This window comes from Vidua chalybeata, chromosome Z (genome assembly GCF_026979565.1).
Source record: "Vidua chalybeata isolate OUT-0048 chromosome Z, bVidCha1 merged haplotype, whole genome shotgun sequence".
Lineage (NCBI taxonomy): Eukaryota > Metazoa > Chordata > Aves > Passeriformes > Viduidae > Vidua > Vidua chalybeata.
Genome location: NC_071570.1, coordinates 15,863,593 through 15,883,836, shown reverse-complemented (window position 1 = coordinate 15,883,836; position 20,244 = coordinate 15,863,593). Strand labels below are relative to the sequence as shown.

The following is a 20,244-nucleotide window of genomic DNA, read 5'->3' as shown; positions in this document are numbered from 1 at the left end:
GACAGCTCTTTAGAGTCTGCTGCCAGTGTGTAGGACACAGTCAGGTTTCATCTGTTAGCCTAAAATATAGAAGTCCCATCTGCTGCTGTCATAGATTTTTCATAGGTGCAAGGCTGTAGATAAGAACACAAACTAACATATATAAAGAACTAATAATGAGTTAATTCTTAAAATCCCGTAACAATTAAACCACTTCCTTCACTGTACAAAGGAAAAACCAAGTAGATAAACTATGAAATCTGGTAAGCAACTGGAATGTCACTCCCACCTTCCCCTGCCTCGGTATTATTTGTTGTTGCAGTAGCACTGTTATTTTCTGGTATTTATGCAGGACGTGATAGAAGTGTCTCCAATCCTGAAGACATTACAGTGATTAAAAAAAAGCCTTATCAATATTCACAGGCGCTTTCAAAAACATATTCTCATCTATACGTTATCTCTTACTAGGTTTTGCAAGCTGCAACTTTTGGCCAAACAAAGACTGGAGCTTTAAGATGGCTTTTTTTTTGGTATGCCTTTTCCTACAGATATATTACAAGCTGTAAATAACACTGTTCTCTTATTATTGCTGAATTCTATACAGAGATGCCACAAAACTGCAACAGACTGCTTGTAGCATGAGGTTTTTAATGTATGCAAAAACTAGATTTGTCTCTAACTACATTAATTTTCTACTGTCCAGATTTATGCATGGCCAAACAAAAAACCAGACTAATCAAAGCCAGGGAAAAAAAGCTATTTTAGATCTTTGTACATCCCTACCCCACATAATATATCAGTGAAGAGCGTTGCTGAGAGTAAAAGAATGAACATGGCAGCCTGGAAGAAATAAACGTTTGGCAGGGTAAGGATTGGTGTGCACTGCTCCCTGCTCTGACCTCCACAGTTGTTTTAATGCCTCCTGATAGTGCTGCTAGAGCTGTGTGCATCCTCCCTTTCTCAAAACAGCTCTGCTTTCCAAGTAAATATACATAAATCCAATTATTACATCTCTGCCTGCCCCTCCTTCCCTTCCCTAGCCCCCTTAGAAGAATTCTGGCAAAGAAAAAAGCCTGCATACATTTCCTTTCAAAGTTGATTTAAGTAGCCAATATTTTTACATTCTGTGTATTTCAACATCTCCTGTATATCACTAGCATCACTATCATTTATGTGCTTACCATACTTGGAACTGATGAATATTTTCATTCGTTCATCACAGACAGAATAGCAAGTAACTGAATGAGCTGAATCAAGCGCCTATAATTAATTTTAAAAAAAAATAATGCCTGCACAAACCAACTTTAGCAGTATTTGAATCCCTTACCAATGAGATTACTGCTGCATCCTTCATCAGTTAACCTTCAAAAATTACATACACTGTTCACTGCAACATTTTAAGAGGACATTGCAAAAAATTAAAAAATCATATGCTTCAGTTGATAGGGAAAAAACCCCCAAAACTATAATGCCAAGTAGCCTACAATGAGAGCTGTCACAAACAGTGGAGCTACCAGTAATTAAGCACTTTTAAAAGCAAGATATATGCTGGCAATGCCCTTTCATCCCTTTTTGCCCATTGTATCCTCAGAGCTAGGCAAAAAAACCTGAAAATAATCCAGTACATTAGGTGACTTTGCAGTGAAGTTTTGTTTCCTAATTATAAATACCATGCCTGTGCTCAGATAAAAGAAATCCTCCTGAACTGATGTAAGCTTCTCTCATGAAAAGCTGCAACAGAATTAAAATACAGCTGCCCTGTTTTCAGTAATGAGGTCCGGAGTGCTTTGCATCATGCTGACTAACATTTACCCTTTTTCTGTCTAAAGTAACTGCAATAAAGAACCGCTAACCAGAAAATCTTCTGCACATCTGCCGCTCGAGCCAAGAGAGCTTACCTTCTGAAGACTTGAAAAGGCCTCTCTACTGCAAAAATAGTAAAGATGCTTCACTGCTGCACTTCAGCATCCGTCGTTCTCTAGCAGTTTACTAGGAATACGGATCCTCCACCATTTTCTTGTCACGTGGGCAGCGGTACTGCTACATAAGGGCGATCGATCACCTGCCTTCACACAGCCGGCTGTGTCAGCCAGCAGCTACAGCGCTTTGGTTACAGGCGCACCTAAGCAAATGCAGAGCTGTGCTTCGGCCGTGAAAATTACCATTCTTTTTCACATTCTCTGTGGAGCTTCCTCGGAGCATCATCAAATTTTGATGCAGTGAGTCAGCCGGCAGCAAAAAGGCTCCCTGCTGCTTCATTTCACTGCCTGAGGAAAGCTTATGCTGCGATTGCATGACAAAAGTTCCTATGGATTCAACTTATCTCAGCCCTCATTTCTGTTTGCATTGATGGCTATAGAGCACATGCACATTCAGACATGGTTTGCATAATTTTTTTCCGTTTGCAGTTTAGCAATGGGAATGCAGGTGCAAATTTAAATATAAAAACCAAAACACCAACAACCACCAATTCAGAAGGCACAGTAGATTCTGAAAACACAAACTATGTGCAGCAGGAAGCAAAGCCCATAGCCTGTGGTCCTGATTGTGCTTCTTAGGGAAAGAAAGGATATTTCTTCCCAGGCAGTGTAGTCTCACAGTCTCCTTTTATAAAAAGTCTGTTGTGAGTAGGGTCCCTAAAAAAATCCAGGTTTCTTTCCAAATGCAAAACACCTTCCAATCCTAATCCCTACAGCAGGGACTAGATCCTGGAACAACCTAACCTTCATCTGGTTTCTCTCTTCATACTGCACAGATACTCCTGGAAAACAATGAGAACTGGAGAAGCTTTCACGTCTGACTGCTTAGCCAGAAACAGTCAAAACCAAACAAAAGCCTAACCCCGTTTTCTCTTTTCAGTACAGCTCCACGCACAGCTACAGCACAGTGTAAATTACACTTCAGTGGCTCCCACCTTGCTCTTCATGGTGTTAGTAATCCTACAGAGAAAGTGGTCATTATCTGCAACACATATCCTGGTAACTAAGTCCCACATGCTATTTTAAAGGAAAACAGATAAATACAAAGCATTTCAAGAAATTTAAAAATCATCACTGGTATGAAAGTATACTTCCAAAGAGTACAGTGCTGCAGACACATTATCTTTGATGTTTCTGTCACCTAGCTGTAGGTAAAATTTCCAGTGATGGTGATGTTTCTAGTACTTTTTCAACTGGCCAAGATTTATTTCATTTAAAATCAAAAGTTCATAAACCCAGTAATCATGGACCCAAAAATCTGTAATTCCCAGACTTCCTGTATCCCAGATATAAAGCTATAAATTATTTATGTACAATAGAAGTCATTAGTAGCAAGATTACAGTGAAGCTGAGAAATTAGTAATGTGGCAGAAAACAAGTTCTTAATTCTCCATGCGCAGAGTACCACAGAATATTTTTGAGATTTTAGGATGCTATTGAGGAAACTTCCCTGCCTGACCATCCACGAGCCATTCTGGCAGTCACACTCATAGCACCTGAGCTGGGACCCCACACGCACGTGGTCAGACCATGTTTCCTTACCGGTGCAAACCCATGCTTCCCATAGGAGTCTCAATCCTTAAAATAACCTAATGGTGCAACAACGAAAGAACAGCTTGAGCTGGGTGCCTCTGAGGAAGGACCCCAAACACAGGAAACTCTGGGCTTTTATGCCCTCACAGTCTGTGTGTGCAAAATTCTGGGGGTCATCCAGCAGAATCATCAGACCCCTTCTGTGTCTTTCAGTGTCCAGTCATTTGCTGCCACAACATTTCCTGTGCCCTTCATTGTGCAAAGGCCAGAACCAGTTCATGGACTCCTTAACAGATGCTCTGCTGGGACCACTTACCTCACTGAGGCTCACTGTCAAAGTCCGGTCTATGTGCACAGGATTAATGTTTCACAGCTTGTTAACACTTTAGGCTGAAGTCTCTTGTCATCGATCACATTGATTGGAATATATAATTAATTAGGTAAGAAAACAGTGGTGCTTTTAATAGTGAGGGATTTTTTCATTTAACTGCTAAACCATACTAACAAAGTCCAGGTCTTCTTGCTTTAAGAAAGTGGCTCTATCAGGCCAATCTCACAACTTAATTAAAATTTCAGTACAATTAGTAAATAATAGTAAGTTGTGGGTTTTTTCCCTTTTGAAGTTGTTTTTCAGTCAGTGAAGTGCTGTTCTTTTCTTCTTAAAAGATTTTTATAAAGGTCTTGATATTTGCCATGTAAATATTAAAGCTGTTTTTACAAAAATGAGATCATCAGAACCTTCCTACAAGCAATCTTCTCAGTTGTTGCTGCTTTACTTACGTCTTTGGTTTTTAACCTTTAAAGCATGGTCTTTGTGTCAAGTCAGATGTCATGCTTTGTGCTGCCAAGTAGGAGACCTAAGTTCAATTCCCATTTCCATAATTTTGTAATTCAGCAGGAGCTGGAAACATAACTGAAGCATCATGCCTTGTCCCCAGAGTGCCTGGAACTGCTTTCCAGTGAATCTGGCCAATTAATAAACAATCCTGAGAGAAGTGAAAGATGGCAGCCCCACAGGTTTCCAAGAAAAAAAGGAAACAGATATCCAAAGGAAAGTAAATGTTACTTCATTTTTTCTTACAACAGATTTTCAAGCCTTTAAGAATCCTATATTTATACGACCCTGCTTTGTCCATAAAAGAGTAAGGCAAACCTGGGATCCCTAACTCACTGCCTTATTCTAGGTTTGGGATGACAGAAGAGACATTTTGAGAAAATATTTGGTGAAACCTTTGGTCACTGGAATCAATGTGAATTTTTTCCTGGGTCCAGTCTATCAGTATTTAATTTCAGTACTGGGCATTGATATTGACTCAAATATGGCTTTGAGATTTATTTGTATTTGACTAAGTCACAGAGACAGCAGAGTCATCTCAGAATTCTTATTAACCTTGTAACAGTCACATGTTTTTCTTTAATTAAATTTAATTATCTTTATTCACTGGCAAGCACAGGGGAATGTGATGAAAGCAGGGTTTTCTATTAATAAAACACTGGATTGCTTTCTCTACTGGGCAATTTTAATAGCCAGCAGTATGGTAGTGGTCACAGAGGGATATTTCAGACAGAGGCAGTGGAAGAACTATCTTTTCCAAAACATCATTATACATGTGAGCAGAAAATAATTATTCCTGTTACTTCGAGAAAATGCTATCAGAAAGATAAATGGAGCTTTCTTTTAAAGTCTTATTCTAACAGGTTAAATACATTGTGGTAGTTCTTCAAATGAAGTTATCTTCTGCTCAGTTTTGCCACCAGTTTTCTAAGCTCTCCCCCAAACCTTCCAAATATCTCTGTTCTTATTTCTACTCTTCTCACTGCTTCTTGTACCTCAAATCAATACATCATTTAATAGTATTTTGCTCAGCTCTTTCTAACTCTTTCTAATAAGGAAAAGGATAATACTGCCCTACCACAAAGGTAAAAGCAAGAATGATCTGGTATACACAGACACTAAAATACTTTGAGGAATATGCTGGGTAAAAACTAGCACAGCCATCTGCAGTGTTCTCCCTCTGCCTCCTGACCAATTCATTGCCAGAAACTTTCACATAGCTCAGTACAACAAGACACCTTTTATCAAGAAGAAAATTATCTCCTGTCTTCATAAATTTTTCTGCTGGCATACCTCTAGTCAGCAGTAGCAAAGTATGTAATCCTGCCCACCTAACATGCTGTATAAAAAGTTGTTTTCTTTCCAGAAAGACTGACATTAGTAATGTGCTATCAAATGTTTTTGCACTTTTTTGAGGAGTCCAAAGAAGCTCTAGGGTTTGTTACTTTTGGTGTTTGTGTATTTCTGAGACAAGCTGATGTCTTTTCTCCAGTGTTTTAATACTAGTAAATATCCTTATTCTTCACTCTCTGCTGAAGCTTTTCCTTGCAGAAATAAAACAGGAGAGGATGGAAGAACTTCACCCCTAGCCACAGACTTACTTAAAACACCTTTGAGAGGTATTATGTGTGACATTGGGATGAAGGGCACAGTGACTAGCAGACATCAAGATTTTAAGGCATTTCTTCATTCTGGTTTTTGTTAATGCTTTCTGTTTTAAAACCGTAATTCCCTCTTTGTTGGAATACCAGGCTCTTTCTCGCTCCAAGGTCAGGGCAAATAAAACTCAGGAGATGTTGTTTTTGAAGTCTCACTCTGAAGTTTATTATCCTTATCTATTACAAACTCACGAGATGTGAGCATTCTCTAACAAGTTGAGAAAGTGAGCTAAAATGGTGTCTATTCAAGGCTATTTAATTCCCAGTTATCCAATAAACAGTTGACATCTATATTATTTATGCTTCTAACCCAATTATGATCACCCGAAACCCAAAAGGCGGATATCTTTCACCCAATTAGAGAAAACCACCAAGGTTCAAGAAGAAGGAAGAAGAAGGTGCAAAAAAGACAACTAACCCACACCCGAAATTCTCCATCTTGGCTCCCATATATCACCATATACTAAAATCCTAAATCTAAGCTTTTTCATGCTATGAGATCACATAATACTATCCACACTACACACACACTGTTACTGTGCTATCACTCAATTTTTGAAGCCTTTTCCAAGATCTCAGGTCAAACGAGGTGTTTACTTGAGGGTTGGAACCCTTAAATGCAGAAAGCTTGAAGTTTTCAGCCATCAGAGTTCAAACATCTCTTCTTGCCTTGTAACAGGCAATTTTATTAGAAGAAGTGGCAGACATCTGCAGGATGACAGCAGAAAACAATGCAAACTGCATCCTTCACTGACCTTCACTCCACTACAAAAGGAACCTACACAGTACAAGTAGGAACTTTTTCTTTTTTTTCCTAAACAGGGACATATAGATATAAAAGGGATTACAAGAGAGTTACTAAGTAAGTGCCTTCATGAACTTTGGACTACTAAATCAGCTGTTCATTGGCTGGGTTTGAGTTTGAACACAAATTATAAGTTTTTTTATTTTTCTAAGATGATGGAACCACAGAATGATTTGGGTAGGAAGGGACCTCAAAGATCACCTGGTTCCAACCCACTTGACTGGGGAAGGGACACTTACCAATACATCAGGTTGCTCAGTGCCCCATCCAGCCTGGCTCTGCACACTTCCAAGGATGGAGCATGCACAGCTATTCCACGCAACCTGTTCCAACGCCTCACCACCTTCACACTAGAAGAGTTTCTTTATAGCACCATCAGGTGCCTTCCAGAAAATGAATTGCAACAATCAGGAAAGTCTTAGTTTCTTCTCTTATGTGATGACACCAGTGTTTCTTCACTAACCTCCCATAGGCTGGCAGCTCTGCTGCATCACATTATTTTAAACATCAGTGACAATGAAGGGCAGTTAATTTCAGACTAAAAAGTCAAAAGCTGCATACTGAGTTATGTTTTAAAAAGGAACTTCTGTTTTTAAAACTGTCAATTAAATACCTTAAGAAAGCATTTCTAATTACACACTTCTACCATGTCAGTTGCTAGTTTTTCAGCTGTTTATGTAAGAGCTTTCATTAAATGGGCATATAATCTAGAAATAATGATTCCTATATGTGTTTCATCATAGTATTTTTTTGTGTGTTTGCTTTGGTTTCAAAGGAATCAAGGCCTCTGTGATCATGCTGTGGGCATGCACAGGGATGCATATGTCTGTTCTCCTAGGAAGTCTGAAGTCTTTACCTAACTGACCAAAAATATAAGCTTAATTTTATTGAACATAACTACCAAGCAGAGGGGAAACTGAGGGGAAAACCACATGACAAAAGCAATCTCTATTACATATAAAATCCTCACAGAAGAGGATTAATTACTTTTAATAACATTAATGTTAGAAAAAACTTCCATTAAAGTTTACAACTTACCAAGAAAGAAAACTTAAACCCAAAGCAAAGTAGATTTTAAGGGTTCCATGCTCCCACAATTAATTGTTAATGTGGAAGCTGAATACATATTCTATACCAAGAATTATTTTATCTTTTTATTGCAGGATGCACCATATTCCATCATACATTTAAATTTTTATTGAAAACACAAGAACATTAACACGGTCCAATTTTGGATTTTAATGTAGGAATTAGTCTGAGCAAATACGCTAAGTTCTAAGAATAATGAATGTACTGCATGCAAAACTCCAATGTGAACTATTGTTGAGTGGCACTTCAGGATTTGCTGAAGTTCCTAAAAAACAGCAGAGCTCTTCTCAAAATGGATATAACAATTTATAGCAGTAAGATGCTAACCCACCCCTATAAATCCACAGCATAGAAATGTTTTCTCTAGTACCAGTCTAAGTTCAAAAATCAGATCTTCTTCCTGAGGTGTCTAACTAAGAGTCATACTGCATCAAAGTTATCTCAAGTCAAAAATGTGCTGGTTTACTTACAAATCATTCTAAATCGGATACCTAGAGTTTTCCTCTCTAAAAACATCATGGGAATGTAAGTATGACAAGTCAACCTCTAGGATGCTGCCTGAATGTAATTAATCAGTGTGACTTAGACTGGGTCAGCATCTACCTGGTTTTAATTTAAAATGCTTTATGGGAGACAGAGGAAATAACAGACAATTTCTTTACATCAGACCTGCAAGCCTGCAAGCCAGCACTCCTAAACAACTATTCCTGTTTCCTGTCCCAGTCATTATTGGCTGTGAGCAGAACTGGTAGGCATTTCATGATTCTAAGATTTTTAACTAGAAATGCATGGTTTGTCAAAAAAGCATCTTTACTAATTGAAATTAGTTGTTTTTAATGAACTCCCAGTGAAAGCCTGCAGAGTTTGAAAAATGGCTTCCAGGGTTAACAATCAAAGCACCTCCAAGTCAAAGGACATCTATCTTTCCTAGATTTGCAGATCCTAAGCTACCCTTCCACCCAACAACATGCATGCAAAACAGCTGCTTGGAAATATTGCTTGTTTGGCTTTTCCCAGCTTTCTCTTTTACAGGACATTTCAAAATTTCTACTTTTCCTTCTGGAATGGAATTTAGACGCTTAGAGGATTGGGTGCAACAGAAATGCTGTGCCAACCCACCATACTTTGGCTAGTTTCAAGGTCAAGCACTCAGTATTTGGTTTACTTCAGGCTCTGCAGGTCTGATGAGTGCTCATTTTCTGCTAACACTTCTGAAGATTTTCCTCTCCCTTGATGGCAGCCTGCTGTTTGCAAAAGAAGAGAGATCAACAACAGAAGCACCCTATCCAATACACTACAGTAAATGGAGTCAGGAGGGCCACCCCTCACTCCATCTGATGACACAGTAAAGAGTCACTTGGCAGGAGGAATACTGCCAGCACAGAGACTGCATGTCCACCCAAAACCAGGTCCATATGTACTCGCTCTGCTTCAATTACCAGTTCAATTCCAACAGTCATAAATGCTCCTCTGATCTGTCTAGAACTTGAAAATAATCACAAAGACCACAACTTCCCTTCATGCTTTTCTTTCCTCTACAAGCAGCACATTTTTCTGACTCTGGGCCTTGACTTCTTCCTTTTCAGCAGTTTTGCATTGGGCAGAGGTAGTACTTTACTTCAATCCTTCCATAATCTCATCATATAATGGCAACATCATCAATATCTGGCTTGGGCCTGTATGCCCTGGCCATATATCTTTCAGATATAAAGGTAGGTAATACAATCAGTGGGATTTCAATGAAGGAAGATAGATTTAATCCTGCAAGAATGTAACCTTCAAATCAATTGCAAAACAACCCTAATTTGGGTCATATCAAGCAATGAAGAACCAACAATCTGTTTACAGAAAGGAAGTAATACATTGATGGTTAAATACTGTAAATGCATACTTCAGACTTGAAAGTCTTGCCATCTATTCATAATGGCACACACCTCAATAACATAAGTAACAAATGAACAGAAGACTTTGGAAAGAAAATAGGTTGATTTTTTACTTACCCTGATTTTTGATTCAATTCTCTGTCACTGTTGAGAAGAACTGTTTCCTCCTTCACTTCTTGTTCTGTTGCTACATTATTCCCAAGCCTCTGTTGAGAATTTGCTTCCCATGTTCTATCACCACCAACTACCTGGAACTCTGATGTTCCTGCAATGCCCAAACTCACATTCTCAGAAGCCAGGCCACATGAAGAAGACCAGCTTTCATGTTCAAAATATTTCTGAAGGGGAGTTTCTACCTGAAATTCTGTACAAGTGTCAAGAATCAATTCCTGCACTACAACAGATGCCAGTTCTTCACCAGGATGTCCAGACCCTGATTTTGGCATCTCTGTCTTGGCAGAAATTTCTTCAGGTGATATGTCACTTACTTCATTTTGTCCCAATATAATCCAACCTTCATCTTGCCCACAGCTTTCTTGTGATTTCCTTTCACCATCCAGCTTTTGAGGCACAAGAGAAGAATTTTTCTCTTCTAAGTGAACAGCATCCCCTCCAGTCCCACAAACAAGATGATCTTTGCTTTCATTTGAAATGGATATTGCCTGAAAGGCATCCAAGGAGCCTGGTGAAAAGCCTTCATGGGATTCTTGAAATGCAAAATTAATTTTGCTTCTTTCAAAGGTATCACTTGTTGCAGGTGTATTTTCTTCCTCAGTAACAAGGATGTAATCCATCTCCAGTGAGGCTGGGAGCACCTGCAACCTCACATCTTCTTTACTGTCTGTACTTCCCAGTTCAGGGTTCTTATAGGAATTTCTCAGCTTTTCCTTCCTACAAAGTTGGGAGTCAGTGCCAGCTTCTAAAAGAACAGGCAAATAGAAACTCTTTTTAATTTCAGAATTACTGATTTAGTCACCATAGTATGCTTTAATCACTACTGTGAGATGAAGCTCTTTTCAGTTTGCTTTGCTCTGTTAATGTGTACTTGAATTTTATAACATCATCATCATCATCCTTATTGTTAAAGGTTATACATTAACACAGCAATCATCCCCAAGGCACAAACAATTCAGTGTCCCAAAGACTAGGCCCTGTACAAACAACAGAAATTATATTACTACACTGTTGAAAAGCTTTAGATTTATCTGTGATGCCTTAAGCTTTAGCTTTCATATTTTCCAGATTCTGTACTGCATTAGCATATAGCTCTGAACTTCATATAAAGTGTTAGCAAGTTCTCCTCACAGTTTAGTTAGACAAAACAATCCTTTTCCAGCCTGAGAAACAAGGACCCCATTACAGCCTCAGGTCCAAGAAGTGTCAACAACAGCAAATGGAGGAGAGCAGTTTGGGAGGATGTGACTTCATAACCTGAAGCTGTAATTGGACAATTAACCCCAATACGTAAATGGACCAAAACTTACAAAAGTGTGAAAACTCATGACCCATCTTGGGTCCATCTTGGGTGTAGTCATGGCCGGGTTTTGTACTGCTGAAGATGTATCCTTTGAAGGCCTTTTAATAAACACCTATTTTATTCCTTTAACTCTGTCTAACCTCTGTTCCAGGCAGCCTCTTCAAGGCATCATCTGAGAGAATGACACTAGAGCTCTTCCCACAATACATGTTCTGTACATTAGGGAGACACATAAACTCCACACTTCACTCAAAGCCTCCTCCTCATAGGCTTCATAGAAATACTTCCTCCTTTCTCTGTTCTATGTATTTGCCCTGGAAAGCAGATTTTCTTACCATCACATGATCTTCTATCTCCACCTGGTGGTGAGTCAGGATCAGTTGTTTCTGTTTCAGCTTTTCCTGTCAAGAAATCAGAATCTGGGGGAGTTACTTTATGCATGGAGAGTGATGGTACTGGGGTGAGATTTTCCTCAAGGCACTCTCTGGATATCTCAGATGCCTTATCTTCGGTCATTAGGACGCCCTCTGCATCTTCCAGAGGAGCTGGCAGTGGCAATCGTTTTTCCAAAGAAACACTGTCATAAAACGGCTGCTGTAACAAGAGCTCACCATTTGCATACTCTCTGGTACCAGACGGTTCAGCATCAAAAGATGCAGAGGATGGTGGAGTACACACCGCTGGTGATTGGTCATTGGGTATTTCCTTAAACACAGGAACATAATTTTCAATTACAGCTTCATACTCTTTTGTTGTGTCATCAAACAGTTGATTATTTGAATCAGATTCATCACCTTCATTACCCCCAGGTAGAAAGGATTTGGGAAAGAGTGTCTGTTCATCCTTTGATTTCCCTTCTGCTGCCTCACTGCCTGGCAGTGTCAGTATATTCACTCCACCAGATATGCCTGCCAGGACATTAGTCACTGAGGTGTCCCTGATGCTATGTTCTATGCCTGTGTCAGATTCATCCACACATTCTTCTGACCTATCTAGCTCAACACCAATTATTGCTGTATGGTCAGTATCAGGATATTTTACAACTTCACCCAAGGCACTAATTTCTTTTAAGCTTTGTTCTTCCCTGCCCGGTTGAGTGAAATCCATGGGAAGCAAATGCATTTGAGAGGTCACTATTTGAGCTGTATCAGTTGGTGCTCCTTGATGGTTTGCATTACTGAAACTTCCATGGAACATGTCTTTCACATTTAAGGATGGCACTTTTATAACTTCACTGGAAATTTCAGTTGACTCAAGAGGGTCAAAAAACAGCTTATTTTCTAGACTGTATTCTTCTGGAATTGCAAATTCAGGAGGCTCCTGAGGATTATAAGAGTTAAGCTGATAGAATTCACTGGTCTTTACTGGTTCATAGTCCTGGAGGTTACCATTTTCAGAGTGCATCTCCACCTTCCGCATTACTAACTGACGCTTTGAATCAATATCTGCCTCTTTATTCACATTTGATCTTGTATGAATTGGCTGACTGTCTTCAGGCTCCACTGCAATCTGAGAAGATGGAATAGAGGCATGCTTAGCTCCATATTCCTGGCACACATCAGGACTGCTTGATGACTCTGAACCATTGTCTTGGTCACAGTGACTTAAAATATCAGGATTTTCACCATCGGATTTCAAAGTGACAATCTCCTCAGCATTAGTACACAGGTCAGGTTCCACTGAAAACTGCTGATTATTTCCTTGTGTGTTATCCTGTAAAATATCTGGTATAAGTGCAGTTTGTGGAACTAATATATTCCACTCGGGACTTGACTTTTCTGCCATTTCAAAAGATAAGTCTTCTACAGTGGAAGCACCTGGCATGGTGTTGGGCACTTCTACTCTTTCACAGGTGTCCTCCTGCTGTCCTTGAGGAGTGAGACTTGCATTTCTCTCATTGTCTTTTGGCAGATCCAGTACAGTGATTGCTTCAACTGCTGTATTTGGTATAGGTTGTTCTTCATCTGAAAAAGACTTCTGTGGAGTCAGCTGATTTTCATCTGTAGAAAACAACTGCTCTATCAACTCCATTTCTTCTTTATCCGGTATGAAAGAATCAAATTGATTGAACTGTAAAGTGTCTTCATTTATCTGACCGTCAGGACTATTAATAGGACGTACTAGTCTTTCATTTTCTTTTTCATCAGAGTACAGGGAGGAAGGTGGATTTTCATCATTACCTGTATCCATGAAATGTGCTTCTGTTAGTTCTTCATCTTGTGAAGGGGAGTCACAGGAGTACTCTTTACTGTTTCCTAGCTGATTTGTTACAGAATGACTTGAAACAGAATACTGATCTTCCAATTGCTTTTCTTCACAAGGATGTGAACTCCACCATTCTGAACTGTTTTCTAGAAAATCAGATGTTCCTACTGTGGATTTTGGATTAGTTCTTGAATCAGTTTCCAGTGACATACTCCACCTATCTACAGCTTTTGAAGAATGCTCTTCTTTATCACCAGCAGCAGAAGTCAATGCAGAATCTTCATTCATTTGATACAAATATGAGTCTTCCCCACTATCTGTTTTTTCATTGAAAATACCGACCTGAGTTATTTCGTCAAGTGTTTCACAGTGGCCTGTAGTAGATTGAGTAGTCCTACTGTGATCAATAAAGTAAATAGTCCCATCCTCCTGCAATACCTTTTTGGCTTCAATTGTTTCAGAATTTTCATTGCAGGTGCTTACCAGGACCTTCTCTCCCACCTTAGTTTTTGCACCTAAATTGTCTTCATTAGGTTCAGGACTTGTTGCATTGGACTGATCATAATGCTCTTCATTTTCAGTTCCTTTGTGCTGTTTGTTTTCACCCACTGAATCTTCATTAATCACTTCTGGACATGCCTCTGAATTCTCTGAATCCTCATTTATGTCAGGACTTGATAAAGAAGATACACTATCATCATCTACATGGGCATTCCAAAAATCTAAGCTTTTAGGAACTTTGTTCCCTTCACTGCTTGTTTCTAATCCTTCTTCAAATTCATTCCCAAATTCCTGCTTTTTAAAAGAATCTGCAAAATTTGTATTATTTTTCATCTCCCACACATCCCTGCTTCTTTCATGATGACTAGCAACGGGTAGGTCTCCCCACACGTTCACAGATGTATCACTTAAGTCAGGACTTGTTCCACTTGAGTGTGTGTAATAATTTATTGAATTACTCCACATATTATCCTCTTCCAAATAGCTTTTGATCTGTATATCTTTTGAAAGGCTGCTTGTGGTATTTGCTATTTCAAGGACTTCGCTGGCCTCAGGACTTGTTCCAGGAGACTGAAAATCTTCACATGGCTGTGAATCCCAAGCAGTTTGGGGAAAGTTGTCATTAAGCACTGCAAATGGCTCTCCACAAAGATTAGTAGCAGGTTCAACATTTTTAGAGTTTTCATTTCTCCCAGAAGCTATTTCAAGTGAAAATGAATTTTCCACCACAGACATATGTGTAATATCAGGAACACTAACAAATCCAGAAGGATTTTTCCTAAACTCATCTGTGAAAGAATTTTCATTGGTCCTCATCAGTTCTAAGCTATTTTTAAAAGATACTAAATCAGAATTACAAATGTCTGGATGGTTAGGAGTCACTTCATGTAAGCATTCTTGCCCTTCTTCCAGAGGTTCCTGTGGTTTGTCCATCAAAGGAATTGATATGGCTTGGCCACAACCATTCTTTCCAGAGTCATTCCATACACCTGAGCTTCCAGGTATTTTAGAATAATTATTTTCAGGATTATCACTACCCTTATCAGAACTTCCAGAAATATTTTCCATCTTGGGACTTGTTACATCCTCTCTCACTGTAGCCTCTTTTCCAGCTCCCTCAGAAAGCAGCTGTCTCATTTCACTATACTTGTAATTTTGTGGTAAGGGGTCATCAAAAAATTCATAATCTCTGCCTCCTTCAGAAGTACTTGAAGATTCTAAACTGTTCTGCAACACGTCTTTTCTCTCTTCCTGACTAACTGGATTGCTTTGATTGGAAGATGACACATTCTCTGTGATTAATACTTCCAAACAAACACTATTTCTCAGTTTTTCTGGGAAGGTGGCAATGTCAGTTGTTGGCTCATTTTCTTCCAAATCTGTTTTACCTGAAGATTCATTGCCCTCTTGCACTGGTTTAATACAAATGTCATTAATCATGTGCTGCCCACTTGTTACATGTGTTCTCTCACATTCTTCTCCTTCCTTAGAGATGACAGTGGCATTATCCCAGCCTTCCTCACAACCCTGCTCACTCTGTAAACCCCATGAGTCCACTTGGTGCACTGAATCCTGAATACCCAGCTCTTCATCAATACTGGCAGTGTTTTGTGCTTCATTCTTAGTAAGTATCTCACTCCCTAAGTCACATATTTTCAGATCCAAACCATTCTCATTTTCTGAAGCTGGCATAGAGGTGTTTGTGTCTTCTACAGGAACACTGCTCATTGTTTCTGCCTTGTCAGCTGCTCTCTGTCTAGTATTTAATTCATTCTGTGATGGTGATAAGTCATTCATTGTTTGATTATATGCTAGTATTACGCTTCTGCTTTTAGATACAGGAAAGTTATTTTCACTGCTACATGTTTCAGTTGAAAAACATAGATCAGCTGTTTGTTCTGAGTTAAGGCAAGATTTAGCAGAGACAGAAAGAACTGGAACTTCAGAATTTCTTTCTTGTAACTGTGTGATGTTATTAAGGGGAGTGTTCCAGATATCTGTATTTCTAATATTTGAAAAAGGCACATTGTTAGGAGATAATGGTTCCTTACTTGATTTCTCAAGTACTTTTGACTCAGCCAAATTTGTGTTCATGAATTTACCAGTAACTGTTTCTTCATCAAAATCTTTGTCCTCATTTTCTCTTTCATCTTCCACATATGTAGGTGAAATATATGAATCAGATGTTGAATAATTGGTGTCTGGTGGAGAAACAACTAAATCTTCCGCTATATTTGAGGAACTAAGATCTGAGTTTTTATATAAGAAGGTATCCTCCCATGGTACCACTACTTCTGTTACTTCTTTTCTGATGTTTTTATCATACATATTCCAAGTATTTATATTTTCAAATTGTTTTGGTCTATGTTTAGGATCACCAAACACTGTTTCCCCCCCTGTATTCAGCTTGGAATTATTTTGCATATTGTTGAAAACAAAAGATATATTTTCAGATTTTCCATGATCTTCTGTTGAATAATACCTTCCTTTATCTGGATTTTCAATTTCATTGTCAACTGTGATTTCTGAAGAATCTGATAAACCAGTTTTTGATATAGCCCATTCCTCAGGAATATTCAATGATTTTAACTCTCTATCTAGCTTGGGTATGTTCCATACATTTTCTGAGGATTTACTAGCATTTCCTTCATCAAGCTCAGTCCAGATTTTGTAAGAGTCTCCAGCTAGGTGGCTACCTTCTCCTTCACCACTACACCATGCATCTGACATCACAGGTGTTGGCTGGCTGACCTTCCACAGGTCTGTAAAGCTCTCCACTTCTTGCTTTGTCTCATCTAAAGAAGCAGTTTGCAAACATGAATGTTCACTGTTTTTCTCTTGATTCTCATGGTTCCAATTATCTTCTTTAAACTGATTATCCCATAGACCTGCTCTCATATATTCCATTTGCTTTGGCTGTTTTTGGAGGAACACAGAATCTGAGGCTCTTCTATCACTATGTTCTCGTAGCAAAGGACTTTCTTTAGAATCTTTCCATAAGACAGGACTCTGAAATACAGATTCCTGTTCACTTGAACTCCATGCATCAGCATTTCTGGAATCTAGGTCAAAGCCATCCCACCAGCTCCCATATCTAACACGAGACGGAGAGTAATTTGTGCCATCTATTTCATTAATTTTTTTTATGACATCTTGTGAGAAAATTAAAGGCTGCCCATTATCTAATGGTGAAGTATCTACAAGACTATTCATAGGAGTTGGTGGAATTCTTGAATCAGCAGATTTCAACAGTTCTGGTGAAGAAGAATCACCTTCAACTAAATCAATCAAACTTGAAGTTTTCTCACACATTTCTCCTGAATCCTCATAAAATTCAGCCGGATTGTCTTCCTCAATTTTTGTTGCAAGTAAGTCAGTTGAATACTTTACTGTATCATTTTCTAATAGATTTGTCTCATCAAGATTTTTCTTCAGAGTGAGCTGATGCCCTTCTGATGAATCACTATTGAGAAAATAGTCATCTGCTGGGGAACAATCAACAGAACGAGAAGATGACTCAGATGGAGCTGTAACCATGGGTGCCAGATCAAAATTGAAAAGATCAAAGTTATCGCTATTGCTTCCTGACTGAGACTTTTGCTCTTCAGCTATTGCTCCTTCAGGAATAGGGCTGTAGGAATCAAAGCCAGGCAGAAGACTGTGATGTGAAACGGCACCTTCTGCAACAGGACTATCATCACTAAGAAAAACAGAACTCTCCTTGGAAGACCGGCTGCTTCTAATGGTAGCCAAGCCACTGTCTGGACTCACAAGGTCTACATTAACATCAATGTGGGCTTGCATAGACCCATTTAGATCTTGAGGATTTTCTATAAAATTGGCAGAACTGGGCTGTGGTTCTACATCAGAACCATATAACTCCATAATACCAGAAGATCCTTGTGAAAGTGGAGCACTTCCAGCAACAGCTTCAGTAGAAGAAGTTCTACTGTTTGATACCATTTCTGGTTGCCTTCTATTTATAACTTCCTTAATTAGAAGAAAAATTTCATCACAGGTCACTGAAGAATTTTCTTGATGATAAATGAGAATTTCATCACATTCACATTCTAGAGGATCCAGCTCCAAACAAGGATTCTGACATTCTTCTAATTCACAGCAGATCTGTTGAAAAATGGGATATTTCAGAAGTCACTGCAGTCATGGACGTAAGGCACATATTGACTACCTCATCATGTAATACAGTCATTCCTGTCTCTTCCTATTAACCTATTGCTTGGCAATTTCCCTGCAGCATCTTTATTTATGATCCCCAAATAGATGATGTATTACAAAAGAGGATCAAGACAAAATCTTTGTTATATGATTGGTAAGAAATGATACCATTTGACTTTTCAGTTCACTTCTTGTTAGAAAATCCAAATAAAATGTTTGGTTGTTTCCTTAAGAAATATGAGTAAAATTTATGTAATTAATTTAGGAAAGTATTTCTAGAAGGGGGTAATTCTATTAATAAAATAAATAAATGCATTTATATTAGCTGTGAGAACAATGGAGTCAATTAGCCACCTGTCCCTAAAATTGTACGTTTTCAATACAGAGAAAAAAGTTCAGAAAGTTGCCACTGAGATAGTCTCTTCCATCGGGGGATAAATATAGTTTAAAAAATGGAAAGCACCTAGCTCTGGACAAATGTATACAATAATAATAATTTGTTTTGATTTCAGAGCTTGAATTCTTTAGGAATAACATATACATATATGATTTCTGGTCATTACCACTTACAAGGTGTTTGCTTATCACTCATTGCCAAAGACACGTTTGCGTTACTCGCACTACAAACCCAAGTCAAAACTGTGGAAAAAAACCCAAACCAACATTTTAACTGAATTGAAAAATCTTGCCTCTTTCAGTATTTCTCATAACCTTCTTCTGTTAGCTTGGTCTGAAGCAATAATAAATATAATAATCTTGCATTCTCTTACCATATAAATAATGCAGCCATTTCAAATAGCTGCTCAGTTGCTGGTCAATTGTTGCTACCTTTTGACCTCACTTAATTAATCAACATCGTGATATAGATTACCTAAAAAAAACACTGACATTTTTTTCCCAGAAAAAACATCTGATTCTTTTTCCAGGTACTTACTTGATTGCCTAGCTCTACATTTTCTGAGTATACTGCTATTTGTTGTTTTGTTTGCTTCTCATCTGACAAGCAGTTGGCCAAAATGACAAGTACATCAAACCCGTATTTATCTATGAACGCTTTCAGATTACCAATGAGACTCCTGTGTAACATGCAGTCCTGAAAAACATTAAGAAATTAAAAGAAATGTCAGCAACTTTTCTGGTTTTTTTCATCCAAATATGTTGTAAAAATAGCCGTAAATGTTAAAAAGCATCAGCAGGTCTAATAATCAAGAAAATTCCATTTCACTTGTCAAAACAACTATGTACCTAATAAAAATCAAGAACCGGTCCCATAGCACACTAATGGAAGAACACTAGAATACTAAATGCAGGTTTTGCCTTCTTAATCTGCTCGTGAAACGTAATTCCTACTTGTTCCTGCTACCTGCTTTTGCAACATTGCTTAAAAACACTCCAAACTCTAGGCTAGTGTATACCCCTGGTAAGGAAACTGGGCAAAAAGAGTAGGAGACTTGCATGGATGAGTATGGAACTTCCAGTAAAACTCAAACTCAAGAAAGAAATATATGCAATGTGGAAGAAGGGACAGGCCATATGGAAGGACTCTAGGAACATCGACTTGGAGGGATACAATGAGTAAGGCCAAGACCCACTTGCAACTGAGTCTGGCAAGGGATATCAAGGACAACAAGAAGGGCTTCTATGATTTTATCAGCAGCAAAAGAAAGATTAGGCAAAATGCAGGGCCATTGCAGAATCAGATGGGTGTTCTGGTGAAGGAAGACACAGAGAAGGTAAAAATACTGAATGCCTTCTTTGCTTGTCTTTGCTGTTGAGACCAGCCCTCATGAGTCCCAGCAGTAAGAGAGGAAGGAGAAAGAAAGGCTTCCCCTTGGCTGTCAAGGGTTGGGTTAGAGATCAGCTAGGCAGACTTAAAACCTTAAATCCATGGGATCCACCCACAGGTGCTGAGAAAGCTGGCAGATGTTGCTAATCTTTGAAAAATCATGGAGAATGGGAGAATTGCTTGATGATTCAAGGAAGGCCAATGTCACTCCTGTCTTCAAAAATGCCAAGGAGACCTGGGTAACTACCAGCCAGCAGGCCTCAACTCAGTTCCTGGAAAGGTAATGGAACAGATCATTCTGGAGATCATCAAAAAGCATATAGAAGACAAGAAGGTCA

General features: G+C 38.7%; 1 protein-coding gene across 3 annotated transcripts in view; it reads right to left on the bottom strand.

The window, feature by feature from the left end:
• Positions 1-20,244, bottom strand: part of PRUNE2 (prune homolog 2 with BCH domain) — a 146,504-nt gene that overhangs the window by 50,308 nt on the left and 75,952 nt on the right. For 2 of the 3 annotated variants that reach the window (XM_053932475.1, XM_053932476.1), the window contains exon 1: positions 9,879-10,250. In XM_053932475.1, coding sequence (XP_053788450.1) covers positions 9,879-10,207 — 329 coding nt within the window. In that variant the 5' untranslated portion in view covers positions 10,208-10,250. Of the gene's footprint in view, positions 1-9,878; positions 10,681-11,573; positions 18,070-19,054; positions 19,214-20,244 lie in introns of those variants that run through there. The other variant, XM_053932473.1, reaches the window with a different exon arrangement.